This window comes from Cyprinodon variegatus, unplaced genomic scaffold, assembly GCF_000732505.1.
Source record: "Cyprinodon variegatus isolate N-32 unplaced genomic scaffold, C_variegatus-1.0 Scaffold20, whole genome shotgun sequence".
Lineage (NCBI taxonomy): Eukaryota > Metazoa > Chordata > Actinopteri > Cyprinodontiformes > Cyprinodontidae > Cyprinodon > Cyprinodon variegatus.
In genome coordinates this window covers 2,481,669-2,501,271 of record NW_015150473.1, presented here as the reverse complement: position 1 = coordinate 2,501,271, position 19,603 = coordinate 2,481,669, and the positions used below count along the sequence as shown (strand labels likewise).

At 36.6% G+C, this 19,603-nt stretch overlaps 1 protein-coding gene across 1 annotated transcript in view; it reads right to left on the bottom strand.

Moving 5' to 3' along the window:
- Positions 1-2,664: 2,664 nt before the first annotated feature.
- The window catches only part of LOC107094008 (contactin-associated protein-like 2), a gene marked incomplete at its 3' end in the record, with an annotated part of 204,901 nt that continues 187,962 nt past the window's right edge, over positions 2,665-19,603 (bottom strand). The window contains exons 5-8 of the mRNA XM_015389403.1: positions 12,185-12,237; positions 11,873-12,023; positions 10,240-10,424; positions 2,665-2,808 (exon numbers count right to left, since the gene is read on the bottom strand). Coding sequence (XP_015244889.1) covers positions 2,665-2,808; positions 10,240-10,424; positions 11,873-12,023; positions 12,185-12,237 — 533 coding nt within the window. The remainder of the gene's footprint in view (positions 2,809-10,239; positions 10,425-11,872; positions 12,024-12,184; positions 12,238-19,603) is intronic.

Below are 19,603 nucleotides of genomic sequence, written 5' to 3'. Positions count from 1 at the left end.
AAAGGGTTGCAGTTTGCTTTGTTTTGCATTCTATAGTGATTTAAGGATGACTGCTTTTAGTACCATAGTTACATTATTTGTGGCGACCTGGATGTATATTTGCTTGCGCATGCACAAATGAGCTGATGGCTAATCATGCCTCCGGGACAAATCGGGTAGTGACAGCCAGAGATATAAAAAATAAAAGCAGGCTGCTAGCTCAAGAAAAGCTTATAGCAAAACAAATAAATGAGTGCTTTAAATAAAAAAAAATAAAAAAAGAGACAAAACAATGCGTTCTTTTGCACCATGTTTTTTCTCCAACACTATTTTCATTTGATCACTGCTGCACGTTATGATATAGAAATGTTAATTCACTCTCTGAAAAGATGTACTAAACAAAATTTTAGTATACACAGTGTCGTATACAAAAGTGTATACAAAATGACAATAAAAGTTGTCTTATTCCAGGTGGTTTAGAAACTATTTTTTGTTTGTTTTCTTAAAGGTTTCTCTCTGCTGTGGGGTTACACCTGCCTTGGTGCGCAAATAAAAGTCTTTACTCCGTGGGGTTCATATCCTCACAGTGCTTCCTTCATGCATATGTGCATTTACCTAAGGAGATAAATGTGCTTAAAAATACTGTTTCCATGGCCATCTGCAGAAAGATTTTAGCGGAGAGAAAGAATAGATCTCAGTCAAATGGCCTTTACGCTCTTAAGAAATTAGCTGGTCAGCCTGATTTTCTCTGTGATTTTTTTTAGACTAATGACCCATTATGTTGAAAAACACTGGCAAGAACACTGGTTAGGGATGCCATTTGTTGTACAGATCCATTTACTGAAGTACAAAGTAAAAAATGATAAAATAATCTCATCCTTTGTCCTGACATTCTGAAGTCTAGGAGGTGTTACAGGGTTCCCCCTTATTAGAGGATCCCTAAAAAGATCCTTTGTCGCAAATGCACTCCTCACTCCCTTGAATTCCAAAATGTAAAGCACACATACATATCACCTGAATTGCTCAAGTTTCCTTAGACCTTTTTTCTTCATTTATGTTTCTTTTATTATTATTATTTGTCAGGGTCTTTATCACTGTCTGCCTGGTTAGCCAAATATCTATTCTATTCTATTACCTATACAGGGAAAAATATTACTTGATTGCTAATGACATTGGAAATACAGTAGGATGATGAAGATTCTCAGACATCCAGGTCATTTCAAAAACGTTAAAAAACAATCCCCTGGAATTAGTTTCCAAGTTTAAAGAGGTTTCCCTTCCCATCCAGAAATCTTTTTTAATTCAAAATGTCAGAAATAGTGTTGAGTTCGAGGCTTTTTTAAAGTAGACCAAAAACAAAGCCTTGTTTTGGCTTAGAAAATTTAGCAGGAAGGCGGGATAGCGGGAAGGAATCAACTCAATATTAATAATGGTGTCATGGATGTTGTAACAAACAAAATCATGGTGCATTAAAATAGTGATTTCCACATCCTTTATTCCAATATTTTATTTTCAAGGTTGCAGAAATTTTTGGTGTACAGTAACAATGCACTTTGTTTATTAAACTAGTGCTAAAACCATAATTGGAAAAATTGATCATGGAAATAATAACTAATTTAGTAATCAAATGCTGGTTAACTGCATTACACAATTTAAAAAATAAGAATAAATAATACATTGTATTTAGGATGTAATATTTACTTTTTCCTACAAATCTATGAAGACACTGTTGCAGTAATCAATTCTACTAAAGACAAATGCATGAATGAGTTTTTCTACATTATTCCTTTAATCCGAGAAACATTCTTCAGGTGATAAAAGTCTGACTTAGTAACTGCCTTTTTGTGCCTCTGAAGGTTCCAGGCTGAGTCCACCATGACATTGACATTTCTGCAATAATCAGTGGTTTCTAGCTGTAGAAAAGCTGAAGCTGTGAGCTAACCCTGGAACTCTCCTCCTTTGGTCTGAAGATTATTACCTCGGTTTTGTTTTTGTATAGTTGTAGAACATTATGATGCATCCACATATTGATCTGTTCTAAGCATCTACCCTACACTCTGATGGGTTTACTGTATGGTCACTTGGTGACAGGGGGAGTGGTGGCCCATTAGGGGGAGTAGTGGCCTAGTGGTTAGGGCATTGTGCTTGGATCCCAGAGGTTCTGAGTTTGTGCCCTACTCCCACGGACTGCCACTCCGGGTCTCTGAGCAAAACCCTTAACCCCAACACTGCTCCCTTGGTGTTGGACAATGGCAGCCCACTGCTCTCCAAGGGGATGGTTTAAATGCAGCGAGTTGAATTCTATTTTATTCTGTTATGTAAAACTGTGTGTCGTCTGCAAAGTTATGGTAATTGCTCTTGTTGTTTGCTATAATCTGAGCTAAGGGGAGCATGTAGATGTTGAATAAGACGGGCCCCCTAATGGAGCCTTGAGGAACCCAGCATGTGATTTTTTTCTGGTCTCTGATTTAAAGTTTTCTACTGACACATAGAAGTCCCTGTCCTTCAGGTAGGATTTAAACCAGTCCAGTGCTGTACCAGAATGGACGACCCAGTTTTCCAGACGCTCTAATGAAATCAAGTGATTGACAGATCAAATGTTGCACTGAGATTCAATAATACCTGCACCTTTGTACGTGGAATATTTGCATCTTCATGTGCCAACTCAGACAAGAATTCACTTACAAAGCTGGAAGTGTCTAGCTTCTTGCGACGGGCCAGGTCTGTAATGTTATCTCCGTTGTAGTTGATGCTCTCCATGCAGCCTTTGAAGTTTTTTCTTCCACCTCCCACAGGCTTCCCACTGTATGGCATCCCCCCAAAACTTAACTAGAGAGACAGGGAGAAGGGGACAAAGTGGAAAAATAATAAAACATAAATGATTTTCAATTCGTTTAGACATTTACATGTTTTATTTTAAAGCCAGTCGTTATTTTGTGAAGACACAGAGGCACAGTGTTACAGAATAAGATGGTAGTTAACACTTCTTTAAGAGCCAAGTTTCAGATTAGTTTTTCTTTTCTTCAAGTTTAAACTTAACAAGTGTCATTTCTGTTTCAAAGTTCAATGCGAAAGAAATACAATTACATAAAGTTGGCTAAAGAGAATACATATATGATGTATTGGACAACATGGGGTTCTGTTATGGCTACCAAACTGATTTACTGATTATTAAAGCTCATTGTTTTTTCAGTCTTTTGTCAGCAGGCAAGCTTTAAATATATTATTTAAAAGAAAACATGTGGAGGTGGAAAATATCAGACAGGCTATGTCAATGAATTGAAATTTTTCCAGAACAACATTTGATGTGCTGAGGACCAGACTGAAGCCAGAGTGACTACAGTACTTAGATGCCTATAATGATGATGTGGGTCTGCAGTTAAAGACTGGGTGAGCGTAGGCAGGGAAATCTTTTGATGACCTCTGCTAATGCCTGTAAGGAAGTTTACTTGGAAAAAATCTAATAATACTTTTAATGCCAGTAAAGAGATTCTGATCTTGTTTGACTTTTGTTAGCTGCCTTTTATCCTTCTTTTACCCATTTAGCTTATGCTTTATACTGTACCACTCCCTTCATGCAAGACTGTTCTACTATCTGTTGGACAGAGATTGTGGCCAACTTTGAAAATATTATTTCAGTTTAAGGTCACTCATAAAGCTACATTTTTAGTTGTTAAGAGATTTTTCTTCCCTGTTCTTCTAGGCATCCTATATAAAAGATCATCACAATAGGTATTGATTTCTTTCCAAAGAAATTACCAATCTACCAGTATCTTATCACAATACCTTAAGTTAATCGTTACCATGGAGAGGTATTTTCCTCAACAGCAAGACATTGCAAAGAAGGGTTCTCTGCACGGAGCCCTTTTGAACAACTTTGCAAGCTGTTCAGTAAATAACTTAACCCTGATGCAGCACTCTGTGCAACATGATATACCAGTGATTACAGTCAGTGGAAATCAAGAACATCCTTCTTTCTCATCATCACTAGAAACAACACCAGAGTGGCTTTCTTTAAGTGACAAAAAATACAATTTGCATTTGATTCACCAAAAAAAAATCTAATTTTGCTCTCAGCAATCAGCTGATGTGTAATTCAGAGTTTTGCTTTTTTTGTTTTAGCTGTGAGCCATATTCAATATAGGCCAGTATAAGAATCTGTATGTATGTCCGTCCGTCCATCCATCCATCCATCCATCCATCCATCCATCCATCCATCCATCCGTCCATCCATCCATCCATCCATAGGCTACACCCTGGACAGGATAGGCTGCCAGTCTATCACAAAGGTCTATACATGCAGAGTACATGTTACCTGACATGGAGTGTGTTTGGTTGTTTGTGAGAGCTGCTTTTTGAGCAGCCACTGTGGGCTTAATGAGAGTGTAAGCTGCAGAATGGGGCCAGCATGGCTAGACCAGCTTCAAAATCTATAATGATAAACCTCCATCGATCCACACCATCTACATATCATGAATCAACTAACACTTCTGTTCCTTTATTCAGCAGTCCCGAACCAGATATGCTGACACAATCAAAATTAATAATCACGGCTTCACTGCCAAAGTTTTGTTTTTGTTTATTTTCAATGAGGAGTGACAAAATAGTGGCTGTTCAAGACTTTTCTACCATTGCTAATGTCATGGTGGTCTTTTAGTAAAGGTTGCCTACAGGGAAATTTGTAACCAAATCTTTGCCACTTTTATCCAAAACCTTACTTAAGGCAAAGCTATTAGTTATCATAGAATAGAATAGAATAGAATAGAAATGCCCTTTTTTCTACAATGGAGAAATTCAGGCAGGGGCAAAGAAAGCTTACAGGTACACTCAAGAATAAATAATTTCATAAAAAGAGCTAATTCTAAAAGTTAAACTTTACAGCATAAGGGAAAAAGACATTTTAGGAAAAAGTCCTATAATGGATATGTTATCTTATCTCTTATACGATATCTTATCGTTGACAAATGTATGAATTGATACAGTATACCCCTAGATATAAATGCAAACATTTGTATTTAACATTTCCTCCAATCTACCCCATTTTGTATTTTTGGCAGCATTGTAAAATGAATAAAAAGAAGGGTACATGAAAGAAAAACAGATCTGGTTGAAACTTAATGAATTCAGTTTCAGCCAACATTAAAAAAAAAATCAATTTGAGCAAAATCCACCTTTTACACCAAAATATGAAAAAAAAGCCTTGCTCAACATTGCCACTGGAACTGAGAGAAAAAAGCATCAAAGGAAATACACAATGGTTAGTGGGGAACAAATGTGATGTGTAAAGCGTAAAGGTTAAGACATGGACAGGAACAAACAAGCTGGAGTGCGAAGTGCTGAAGGACAGTGCTGATGAAAATGTAAACTGTTTCATATTTTTTCTACAGTTGTACATGTGTCTTTGTTTTTTTTTTTTTTCTTTCAGACACAGTTCAGGGCCCTAAAGGAGGCTAAGATAATAGAAGAGGCTATGGGACTGTCAGTCAATGTGTCTGTCTGTCAGTGTGTGAATGCCTGCTGTTGTTTGTGCTGTGGCTATGCTCCAGCAAGCTCTGTAATTACTGCCAAGGGTGGACTTTGATGCACCCGGATATTTAGTCTACAAGCTGGAAGCCGAAGAGAACCTAAAAAAACAAAACCCCCAAAAAACAACATCTCACACACAGAAAATGGGAAGTCTGAACTATAGAGGTCCACTCTGACTAATAGTTGATCACAATCAGCAGTCTGTAAAGACAATTAACATGCATTCACAGATCCACAGACAGATCCCTCCTAATAGCACAGAAATATCCACCCTCTAAAGCTACAGAACAGCCGGTGCTAGAGATTTCCCTGTAGATCATTTAAGCCAACAGCTTCTGTTCTGATTGGACTGTGCTTTGCCTTGCCCCTTTTCTTAGCCTCCCATCTTAACACTGGATTAGTTTAGCCATTCCACCACATCCATTTAAAGGTCAAACCATAACAAACAAACATGTATCAAATCAAACACACCACAACCAAACACATTAAAGGACAACCATTGTGTCACGTTTGGTCTAAGCGTATGCAGTAAAACTGCATGCCGACTTTTACAGCCAAATCTATTCCACATTTCTTTTTTTCAGCATTATTTGTTAAACACAATGCATTTGTTAATTGTTGAATTTAATCATTTGTGAATATAGATTAGCACCATTGCACAAAAAGAAGCCAATATTTAATTTAATTCCTGTCAAGTATCGATGTACTGTACTGACCACCAGAGATGAGAAGTTAAAATGCTGTTGCAAATCAGTGAAGTGATGGGGCAGCAATGGTGATGAAACAGCAACACTGGAAAGAAAGTAACACAGCATCATAATGGAATTCTAATACCATATATGCAGGGTATACTGCCTTGAAGCTTAGTGATTGTAAGACGACCTTTTTTCGGCCTTAAGGTGTGTTTTTTTTTTTTTTTACAGGGTTTAAAAATACATCCGTTCATAGTCCTATGGTTCTTTTTTACATTTTGACAAATAATAGAAAAAAAGATTGGATTTTCTTTTGGTATAAGCCTAATGTCATAACCAACAAAGTGTGATGCAAGGGCTCCACTTAATATAATATTACAAATGTATCATTATCTCAATTTGAAAGATATGAAAATTTGCTTGGAATACAATATGTAATAAAGTATGCAATAAAATAAGTCTGTCTACGTCTAATATGTATATTAGTTATAATAAACAGTATAAATATTTGTTGGTATGGGATTTGAAACAATTTCTAAAAAACATTTGGTGATGTACTTTTTTTAAATGTGTTTTTTCTTAAGGAATACAACATTAAGTGTTTAATATAAAACAAAACTCGACTCTCCTGTGTTAAAGCTGCAAATGACGTCATATGAAGGCTTTTCAATAAAGCATAACATAATTACTCCAAAAACACATAGACATTAAAACTATTTAATTAACTATTCCTTCTTTCATCCATAGTCATATAATCTAGATTATGCTCACTACATTGTTGCATGTCTCATGTTTTCCTAGAAATGTGCAGCCCTATGTTCTGGGCTTTGGTAATCAGGCTTCTTATGACTCAGTGCTTTGTGCAATTGCCTTTGTCTACAACTACAAGTTTTACAGGTTGTGGTGGAAAATACATTTTCTGCCACATACCTTTTTTGTATGCATGTTCAGTGTTTAATTTTGAACTTTTCTGGCCAAAGTCCCTTATACCGCTTGTTTGCTGTGTAGCTGACAAACTGGAAGACTCAACGTTATTTCTTTCTACAAAGGCTTTCCTTTTGCTAGACTTCAATAAAGGTTGGATTTGCAGAGCGAAATTACTTCACAATACAGTCTCCATCCTTTACTGTTGATGTCAGTAGCACTCCCAGAGTTACCATGGGCCTTTTGGCTGCTTCTTTAATAACAACTATCCCCACCTGGCCTTTTAAATTACATGCACAGTATCAGTTTGGCTGGGTTGAAGCCATGCAACAAACTTCCCATTGTTTAGGTGATGCACTGAACATTGCTTCTTGCGATCTGCTAGGGAAATTGTTTTTTGACCTACAGCAAGCCTGATTCTTTACAAACCTATTGTGATGAAATATATTCAACCTTTTGTATGTAATCTGAAAAAACAAGTTATAGATATTTTAAAAGACACTGTTCAATGCACTATACTGCAAATATTAGTGAAATAAATGCTATCCAGTTTACGCATACTGCTCATGTCCATTCTTTGTAACATGAATACCAAACAGTTTTTTTTTTCTATTGGAGGTCTTATGGTGTCAGATGTGGCAGAGAAACTCATAAAACCACAAAACCAGATTTATTCATTCATTTTCCATACCGCCTTTATAATATTCAGGGTCAGGGAAGAATGGAGCCTATTCCTGCTGTCACAAGGGGCACAGATCATCAGGCCGGGATACCACACTCTTGATCATTCTAGAATCAGCAATTAACCTAACATGAATTGCAACTCAAAAGGAAACTAGACCACCACGAAAAACAATCTACACAGAGGGGTACATTTAAGCAGAAGCAACCCTGCACAGCTCATTTTAAACCATTGATCCCCTTCCTTTGCAGCCATAATGCTAATCACGACACCACTGTCCACAAATAGGAAGACTTATTTTTTTTCAATATTGCCAACTACTTGGTGTGTTAAAAACCATACATGCTATCTATATTTACAAAACAATGCCACTCTTTTATAGAGAAGTGGGTGACTTAATAGATGGTGCAATGATTGATTGACAGTTATTTAGCCTGTGAAACTATTACACTCTTATTTTTACTGAGGGTTCAGTCATGCATCACAGCCAAGTGGTATATGCTTCACAAAGTTACATATTCCATGTCAAGTCGAGACGGATGAATAAATGTGATGTTTTAGACATTGAATGTTTTCATGGCCTGAATGTTTTAATCATGCTTAAAGAAACAACAACTATATGACAAAAAAACTGTCTGATGATTTGACCATCCAAATGGGCTACTCTTAATTAATCAAGCTTGTAGGTTGTTGAAAGAATTACATGTTAAACACAAAGCTTCAATTTGAAAATGTTTGCATGTTTTATTTTATATAGACTGAAAGCACTAACTCCTTATATAAACAAGTACTTATTTCTGCAATTTGAATCAAGTTATTATTCTCATTATTCCCTACAGGTCCTTCTCAAAATATTAGCATATTGTGATAAAGTTAATTATTTTCCATAATGTATTGATAAAACTTGAATATTCATATATTTTAGATTCATTGTACACTAGCTGAAACATTTCAGGTCTTTTGTTGTCTTAATACGGAAGATTTTGGCATACAGCTCATGAAAACCCCAAATATCACAAAATTACCACATTTCATCCAACCATTAAAAGAAAAGTGTTATTAATACAAAAAAGGTCAACCTTCAAATAATTATTTACAGTTATGCATTCAATACTTGATCGGGGATCCTTTTGCAGTAATTACTGCTTCAATGCGGCGTGGCATGGAGGCAGTCAGCCTGTTCCACTGCTGAGGTGTTATGGAGGCCCAGGATGCTTCAATAGCGGCCTTTAGCTCCTCCAGAGTGTTGGGTCTTGCTACTCTCAACTTTCTCTTCACAATATCCCACAGATTCTCTATGGGGTTCAGGTCAGGTGAGTTGGCAGGCCAATTGAGCACAGTGATACCATGGTCAATAAACCATTTACCAGTGGTTTTGGCACTGTGAGCAGGTGCCAGGTCGTGCTGAAAAAAGAAATCTTTATCTCCATAAAGCTTTTCAGCAGATGGCAGCTCCAAACCCTCCTCATAGCTAGCTGCATTGACCCTGCCCTTAATAAAACCCAGTGGACCTACACAAGCAGCTGACATGCCACCCTAGACCATCACTGACTCTGGGTACTTGACACTAGACTTCTGGGATTTTGGCATTTCCTTCTCCCCAGTTTTCCTCCACACTCTGGCACCTTGATTTCCAAATGACATGCAAAACTGAGCAACAGTCCAGTTCTGCTTCTCTGTAGCCCAGGTCAGGCACCTCTGCCACTGTTTCTGGTTTGAATGTGGCTTGACCTGGGGAATGCGGCACTTGTAGCCCATTTCCTGCACACGCCTGTGCACGGTGGCTCTGGATGTTTCTACTCCAGACTCAGTCCACTGCTTCCGCAGGTCCCCCAAGGTCTGGAATCGGCCATTCTCCACAATCTTCCTCAGGGTCCGGTCACCTCTTCTCATTGTGCAGCATTTTCTGGCACACTTTTTCCTTCCCACTGAGGTGCCTTGATGCAGCACTCTGGGAACAGCCTATTCGTTCAGAAATATCTTTCTGTGTCATACCCTCTAGTTTGAGGGTGTCAATGATGGCCTTCTGGACAGCAGTCAGGTCAGCAGTCTTACCCATGATTGGGGTTTTGAGTGATGAACCAGGCTGGGAGTTTTAAAGGCCTCAGGAATCTTTTGCAGGTATTTAGAGTTAGTTTGTTGATTCAGATGATTAGGTAAATAGCTCGTTTAGAGACCTTTTTCATGATGTGCTAATTTTGAGAGATAGGAATTTTGGGTTTTCATAAGCTGTATGCCAAACTCATCTGTATTAAAACAATAAAAGACCTGAAATGTTTCAGTTTGTGTGCAATGAATCTTAAATATATGAATGTTCAAGTTTTATCATTACATTATGGAAAATAATGAACTTTATCACAATATGCTAATATTTTGAGAAGTACCTGTATGCTGTGCTATGTGTTGCATAATGGTCCATATAGGTATAGTGCTAACCTCATAGTCCAAATCAAGATGATCAAATTCTCCATTAGTCCTGAAGTGTCGAGTATGTCCATCTAAGGAGAAGTTAACATTGCGACGGTAGCGTTCAATCACCACAGAGTGCCAGTGATTGTCATCTAGGAGACTTCCAGTGGTCACAGAAGTATGACCCAGGATAGAGCCATACTGGTTACTGCCTGTAAGACACATGCAAAGAGAGTAACAAAACATCAACATTAACTTATTGAATGTTTATAGATGTTTGAGATTGGCCTGTTTTTCCAGTGTAGTCCTGTGTCTCTGACTGTGACTGGCTGGATGTGCTCTCTTCATCCTCTGACATGGGAGCTCCTTTGCCTGGCTGTGTTTCCTTGATGTGGCCACCTTTTACAGTTGCTTTTTGTATTTCTGCTTCTGTCTCCTTGAACCCCAGTCGGACTCAGCAGATGGCCGCTCACACTGGGCCTGGTACTGCTGGAGGTTTCTTCTCATTAAAAGGGATTTTTTCCTCTCACTGTCACTACAAGCATGCTTAGTATGAGGCGTTGCCTTCGAGTCAATGAGTCGATGCAATCAACCTGTTTTCCTTAGATAGAAAACTGAATCAATTTGACTGTATGATCTGGTGAACTGTAAAGTGCCTTGAGATGACATGTGTTGTAAATTGGCGCTATATAAATAAACTGAATTGAATTAAATGCACTGAGGTTTTAGGTGGTGAAAAGGGACCAAATCCAAAATCTGATTATTTTTTTCGAAAAACAAACGCATGAAATTAAGAAGTATCAGGTGGTGTAAAAGGCAACAGTTTTCAGAGAGGATGACGTTACAAAAATCAGAAGACTGAAATATAGCAACTTCCATCAGTATCAATCAGAGATTTAATAAAGCATAAGCCCTGAGAAGCCGTAGGTTAACAGGGATTTTAAGACACGAAGCAGAGTACACCTCCGCTGTTGTAAAATCTCTGTAACCCATAGAATCAAGGAGCTTATTGCTCTATAAAATGTTCATCCTTCATATTACCAATAAAGAAGAATAAAAATCCCCCCAAACATACACACTTTTAAAACTTTGTTGGTAATAATGAAACAACACAACCACAGAGTTAACAGCATGGTTAGCAAGCAACCAAGGTTCTCTTGGGAAGTTTTTTGCACCGTCTCTCGCCTGAGATTACTGAAGATGACATGGTGCCGGAGTATGGTCTAAAATGCTAATTTATTTAGAAACTTGTAAAAGTTTTTTTAGATTTTGTAATGTTGGTTTGCACCTCCCAGCCACCGTACTGGAGTTTCAACTGGCTGCTTTACAAATTTAAGGAATGTTATGCCACACGTTGCGCCTGTTAATACTAGCACAGCTATATCTAAATGTGGGTCACACTGTATTTCATTACAACATGGAACACGGCTCAGCCAATCACATTTAGGAAGGGAAAACACGTGTTTTACAAAAAGCTATTTAAAGACAAACTGTATTTTATAGAATATCTAATATTTGAAGAGCTATCTGGTATTACTTCAAATTATATAGTTTTTATAAATACCTTTTTAAACATACGGGAATTCAACTGCTACCTGAGAAAAAATGTCTTTAGATGACTTTTTCATTCCCACCAACATGACACCAACAGTTTACTTACCTAAGTTTATCTGCAAGAGTAGCTTGGCCTTACGGAGCTCCAGGGTGATGTAGTCGCCCTGCTGCCCTTCCCCATGGAGAATCACACCCTCGCTCTCTGATGTCTTAAATCTCAATGCGATCACATCTTTTATAATCTTCATCTTCTTCACCTTTAAAAATGTTAACACCAAATTCACATTTCATTGTTCACATACACACAAAAATAAAATAAAATGGCCGTTATTTCAGTACTTATATTTTGTTGGAAATTTTAGTAATTCCTGAGAACCTTCATCAGCAAATTTTAATAATGAATTTATGGATATTGTACCTTGAAACGATATGAAATGACTCCCTGTCCATCAAAGTTGATAACGTCCGCCCCTACAAAAGAACAAAAACATACAGATAAATCATGTGAAGAATAGAGAGAATACAAATTTTTATTACAAAATATATGCTAAGACGACCTCAGGACTACTGAACACCAAATGAATGACTGGTTTTGAAATTTTTGTAAAATAAAAACCACAATGAACTAATTACACCCTTTCATTCTCTTCTAAGTACAAGTGCAGAAAAAGCTGTAATTACTATTAAAATTGTGAGAAAGCATATTCTACAGCTGGTATTTAGTTTCTTTTGTTCAGACAAGTGCAGAAACATGACAGGGCAATGAAACAAGCAGAAAAAAGAGCAGAATGACTGAGAACATGCCTTAGTATACTTTGTTTTCATGAATATTAACAATAAAATAACAAATGCTAAAATATGCATGAGTATAAATAATAGAATTACTGATGTCCACATCAGCTGAATGTTGTCATTTGTACATGTTGACAAAATGATACAGTGTCTTGCCTTACAAGAAAATGAAAAAGAAAACAGTTTATGTTTTGACTCCTAAAGCTGCCGCACTCAAGATAAGCACCAAAAGGACACCACAGACTGAATGCAATTTTTGGCCATTCAGAGGCGAAATAAAGTGTAGTGGCTGAGCCACCTCCTCCATCTTTTTATCTTAACTCAAAGAGTTCAAGTGGCTAGTGGGAAGAACATTGGTGTGTCTGTGAGAGAGATGGGTTAGAAAATACAGAATGCAAAGGGTAGGATAGAAAATCTGACCGTTATTGACCCATTCGTATAATGTTTCCCAGTCTAATGCATCTGTTTGGCTTTGGACAGTTCTAAAACATTCGGACACTTAGCTAACCTTTTTTAGTGATCAATATTAGATTCCACATAAACTTTCATGTTCTACCTTGTGGCTTGGTTCATACACCCGATGAATAAAGCTCATTGCCAGAATACGTGCAAGAGCACCAAAGGGCATTAAATCAATTCAGCAAAGTGCACCTATTTCAGCACCTTATTTTCAGCTAATACCGAGTTAAAGAGATTTTATTCATATTTTCTTCCCTCAACTTTTTTTTTTTTTTACATAATTAGTAGGCAAGAAATCTCACAGGAAGAAAATGTGTTTCAGAATTAAATACAGATGCCACAGGATGTAAAAGACAATGGAATAAGGAACCTTTTTAACTGAATCACAGTGAGATAAAACGCACAAACGAATTAAGCCCAATCAGAATTTAAAACTATAAATATTTTTAGCTAAATATATTTTACTAAATGAACAGGAAAAATAATAAGAAAGATGAATGCCAGGTTATATTTGCTGGCTCTGTGCTGGTTAGACACTGATAATGTCAAATAAACGAGATGTTTCTGGCTGCAGATCTGCACTGTCAGGACCCAGACCTACACTGTCAGGATGCTTCATTGCAGACTTGCACAATGCGGTCTCCTGCACTGTCAGGACTTGAGGTTTATTATGAAGGTTTTATTTGAAGCCTTCAGGAAAAGCGCATAGCATGTATATGCTGCCAGATTTTATTAGAAGAAGAGGACATTTTTTTGCGAGATGAGTGCTAGCTTAAATGAATAGAAGATCCTTGTGAATAGATAAATAGATTTCTATTATGAAAACCCAGCAAATAATAACGAGAATGTAAAATGCTTCCAGTATACTATAATTTACTTTAGAAAGGCTTGGAATAAACTTCCGGTTCTGAAAGCCCAGGAAACCTCAAAGTGCAGGTCTGCAACGCAGGGTCCTGACAGTGCAGGTCTGCCGCTAAAATGTCTTGAAATAAACTGTCGTCAAAACAGTGACTTCCTAAAATGATTTTAGGAGCATTTTCATCTCTGGTTTGGCCTTAAAAAATACTTTAGACACCAATAAAAACCCCTAATAGCTTTTATATACATCTATCTATCCTCTCACAGAGAAAACAGGCATAGTGTGAAAAAAATCAAGCAGCTGTTAAACTATGTTGTCATGAATCTTTTTTTTTTACTTTATACATTAATTTGTCACAAAAATCCTTGTTGATTAAGCTTCAAGGTTAAATAAAACTAATTAGACACTATTATTTAACAGTGTAAATTTTGCCTAAGAGACGAGACCAGGGTCACACTGAGGTCAGTCAAGTACCGCATAGAGTAGGAGGTTAAAATGTGTCCATGGAAACAAGCCTGGCTTTCTGAGCAACAAATAAAACAAAAACAGATAATTACAGTATAATATATACCCAGCATGGAAAAGCAGCAAGGTCCAAAATTTTTAATAAAATATTCATAACTTTTTTATTACATCTTTAATCAATAATTATGGATCATATGTTGTTTGTACACACATCAGTGTGTGAGTGTGTGTGTGTGAATGGGTGAATGAATGTAGTGTAAAGCGCTTTGGTCTCCTAACTTGAATAAAGGCGCTATATAAGTACATACCATTTACCATTCACAAACACAACAACCCTAGAGGTGATAGTAAAACTGCTTCTGTCAGGTTTCTGTTTCTGTTATGTTTTTCTTTTGAGTATTCAGTCTTACTTTACTCCTTGTCTTCTAGTGTTTAGTCTTCTTTTCTCCATGTTTTATAGTCCTAGTAATTTAATTATCATTTTGTTGTTATTTCCAGTCTTCCAGGTTTCTATTTGTTGCTCTCTGCTGCCCTCTCATGTTCTCCTTCTTCCCTAGCTCTTTCCCTGTCTTGTTCTGTACACACCTGCTCCCAGTTTCCACATTAGCCCCCTCTTTGTCTCAGTCTCCTTTAAAAGCCCTCTCTCTTCAATTCCCCTTTGCTGGGTCCTCGTTAAACACCGTCAAACATGCTCCAACTCCTTCTCTCTAAGCCTTCCTCCTTATGATTGTGATTCCCCTGATGTCTCCATGGTTTCTGGTACGTTTAGACTAGTTTTCATGTTTTGGACACCTGGTTTCATATTTGTTTGGATTTTGTTTTGTTTTTGGATTGTTGGATAACCTGCCTCTGTTTTCTGTTAACTCATTATTAAATCCACAAGAGATTCACCTCGGCCTCCCTGCCTCTGCTTTTGGGTCATCTAACCATAGCCAAATCGTGACAGCTTCATCATGTCCTAAAAGAAAGATGCCCTTATTTAGTGCATCTTCCACAGATCCTTTCTCTAAGAGAAAAAATAAGAGGCAATTTTTTTTTGTTGTTTTCTTTTTTAAAATCAAATCCAGATAAAAAAATAAATTAGCAAGTTTTCAACAATAATAAAGCTGAGGACTGGACTTTTGCTGCTTCTCCAGAGTTACATTGAGCTTCTGGTTAGCTTCTATTAATAAGACTCATCTTGCTTAGTCTATCTGTGTAGGTGGACAGCCTTGCTGGTAGGTTCTGTAGTCATGTTATTTGTTGTCTTTTTGAAGGAGGATTTAACAATGCTCCAAATTATGCTCAATGTTAAGGGTGTTTCAAACTAAGCCTACTTTAGATTAATTCCATTTCTTTCCTAAACTGTCTGGATAAATAAAATGAAATTAAAGGGGTCGTAGAATGCAAAACCGAGTTTACATAGTCATAGATGAATAATGATAGTTCACGGAGTGAAATGGAAGTACAGAGAAGTTCAAATCCCATCGACACCTCCTTTCTCTGCAAATCTCACAATTCCAAACTTCCACCATATAAAGGGCGAATACTAACGAAGAAGAGAAGAAGGGTGGGGCCTTATTTGGTTCTGGTCTGTACTTGAAATGTACATATAGAAAAGCCCACCGGATCACCGGCCCAAGAACATGAATAGAGGTCTCAAGGATGTAAGACAATAGTTTAGCTGTTAAGCCTATAGTTGTGTTTACTTCCACAAGAACTACATTCTGCACTGTATTCGACCAAAATCGCGGAAGATTGTGAAATTCCCCTCAGACATTTTTTTTTTTAGGTATGAAAAGTAGGACATGTCCGGGAAAAAGAGGACGTGTGGTCACGCTACCACAACAATTTCAATGTTTCAGTGAGTGAGTGTTTGTTGCTATGATGCGTTTTTGCTCAGCAGCTTCCCTAGTTGTAAACCAACCAATCAGTGCACAGCTCATCTAAATATTCATGAGCATACCATAAAAGGAAGGAAACCTGTTGTTTCATTCTAGGGCTTGTAACCAGGCTTGCATTAGGGTGCATAGAACAGCAGATATGCCATTTTCAGCCCAACCAATATTACACATTCAGAGACCTTAAGGACCAGCACCAAATATATAATATATGTATAATTGCTCTATGACCCCTTTGAAATAAATACCACATAATCTTTTATCCTTTTTTTTTTTTTTTATTAAGCTCAGGAAGCATTTCTCTAATTTTCTACTTCAAAGTTATTCACCATTATGTGCTGGTCTATCAAACATAATCCAAATAAAATGCAATATGGCTTTTAGCTATCCCCTTGATAAATTAAGAAAAAGGTTTGTAAATACCTCTGAGACCCACAGTTCTTCAGAATAACCTCATGACAAACTTAGTGTGTTCATTTATAAAATATTTTAACTCTAGCTTCTTCTGACTCTTGGTTATGCAACACAAACATATTATGACCTGTCTCAATACTGATCTAATTGATTTCTCTTGTAGAGTTTACCTTAATCATAATGGAAATGAGCATGTAAATTCCCAAGCATGGTGGATCATGTCTCCTTTATAGCCCTTAGCTTTGGCACAGACACATACACAGATGTACACATACACGTTCACTCTTATTGCACAGTCTTAGATGAGTCATAATATGGCATTGCTTTTAATTATCACACACTCTGAAAGCCCAGAATTATCATCTACAGCCAACATATTTGGTGATTATGCTTGGAACATAACATCTATATTTATCTGCCTCCTTCTCCTCCTACTACTACTCCTTTGTGCTTTCCTGGTTTCTTTTTTTTTTGGTCATAGACCCACAATATACCTCTCCCCTGTTACATCTTTCCTTTGGAAAGAAGACAAACATTTTAAGAGGGGCAGATTCTAAGCAGCCGTGGAGTAGTATGAGAGAAGGATGGGTAAATGAACAGACAAATGTATGTGTTCTTATTCTCTGACTGAATGCCCAAGGAAAGAGGAGTGACAGGGTAATCATGAGAAAGCACTGCAGGCTTCAAAACACAGCTGACAGACATCTCTGAAATATGATGCATCTGACCGGAGGGGTGTGCATATGCGAGCAGTTGCACATCTCTCTCTGTTATCACTGATGTCTGAGTTGTAAGTATGTGTTTACCTGATTGTGTTTTATTATTTGTAATCTAACAGATGTCAAGGCATGGTAGGCAACATTCTTATCTGTCAGAAACAACCTCTAAGCTTGTTTGGGTCTTTTCTTATATCACATTGTTCTTCAGAGATAGTATATCAAATGTCATTTCAATAAAAAAAAAAAAACTCCAAAGATTTAAAAATAAAAAAACTGTTTCCTAACAATACGTTAACATAAGTCAGTCTTGAAAAAGTGTGCTTTTCCTTTCTATTTTTGCTTCTTTGGGTGAAATCTTGTTTTTTATTGTTGAGGGTGTAGCTTTATCTGGTCATATTAGATGAAACAATAATGTTCAAACTTTAACATTTATGCAAAAACTATGAAAACTAGTCAGTTTTTCTTTTTTACATTGGTAAAATGGTAAACAGTTCTTTTTTTTTTGACACAGCATACAGTTTTAATCAAATATTTCTCTTCATTCTAGCAAATTTTGTTCATGCCTTGCAAAACTGCTGGTGGTTGACAGCATGATTCATATCAAATAAACAATAGAGCTTTGATACTGCTTTGCTGAATTTGAGAAATAGATATTGCATCAAAATAACACAGCTTTTGAATATCAGGTGTTCTTGCAAATGTCATCTTGCATTGTCGTTATTTTCAAGGTGCAATCAATAGTTTTGAATGTGTGAGGAATACCTAAAAAAGACAGATGTCTTTGTTTCTACGTGAATTATTCCGTTTTCCTTTAAAATCAAGCAATGCAGCTGTTTTAGTTAGTGTGTGTGTAAAGTGTTGCACATCTTGTCATCCTTATCATGACTTAGTTGCTTCTTTTGACACGGGGAGGAAATGAAACAAGGGAACGTAATCAATGAAGCTGAGGACTGACTAGAATACAATACATGCCCTTGTGTTTATACTCACAAGTTCAGGCACACTCACAGACATATCAACACACTATATAATCACATCTTTACAATGGAAGATGTATGTGTGTCACTTATAAAAGTAATTTATGCACAGCCTTAATTGAAATTGTTATCAAAATCAATTTGGCGCCTTTTAATAGGATGAGAGCGAAGAGGTTTGCAAGAGAGTCTGTTCCCTGGATAATGCATTTGTTCAAAAGGAGGAGTCGATTGGGGACTGTTTATTTTTTCTCTGGTCTGAAAACGTGCACTGCAATTTTTTTAGGAAACTAGATTAATTGAAATTATTGCTTATTTATGTTAATAGGAAAGGTTTATGACAGGGTCTGTGTGATCATCTGTTAAGTCTAATATACATCAAACACAGCTGAGAAACCAATATATATTTTTTTTATGGATTCACAAAAATCTAAATCAAAATTCTATTCTTTGTATGCCCAAGGCTAAATGTGTTGTATGTTTTCAAGATAAACTGCGCTAAAATTAAAGTACCAAGGAACGCTAGCCATTATTTCCAAAATTTTCTCTCTGAACCTATGTACCTATGAACATATCTGAAATTATTTTAAGTGTATTTTGCCAAACCAGCTTGATTCATAGGAAGTAACCTAAGTTGTTTTTATATAACACAACAAATAGAATACAGTGAAAAAATGTTTTAGTAATCATTTGTTTTTGACATTTAAATATGCCAAAGAGCTTAAAATATACTTTTTATAAAGCTCATGTGAATTAATGTACCTATAATCCCAGTGAACGCGTATGTGTTACTTTATGAGCTTTGTTATACTTTTTTTTTTTGTTTCCAATGATATATTTTTTATATAAATGTACAGAAAATATCAGTATGGTTAATAAAAAATTTAACAAATATGTTGGTGTGAGGAAGATCATTTTCTACACTTCCGATTAAAAGTCAGAAATAAGTTTTATTTCACGCAGGTTAAAGTGGTTGTAAGAACTGTAAAGATTTAAAATGCAAATATAATAAAAAAAGGAGCAAGAGATAAAAAGACAAATTGTTGATAGTGTGTGTGTTTAGATTCAGAAAAGGCTGTTTTGTGTTTGATCAAAAGTTTTGTCATAAAATGGAAAATTAACTGGAGCTATTTTCTATGTGGCACAGTGGAGGAGGCACCATTATGACCTGGACAAGTACTGTAGTTTATTCAGAGAAAGAATGAGGATTTAAGGTATCAAACTATTGCTGTCTATGTAGACTTGTTGCACCAGACATCCCTTTTCACTGAGGGC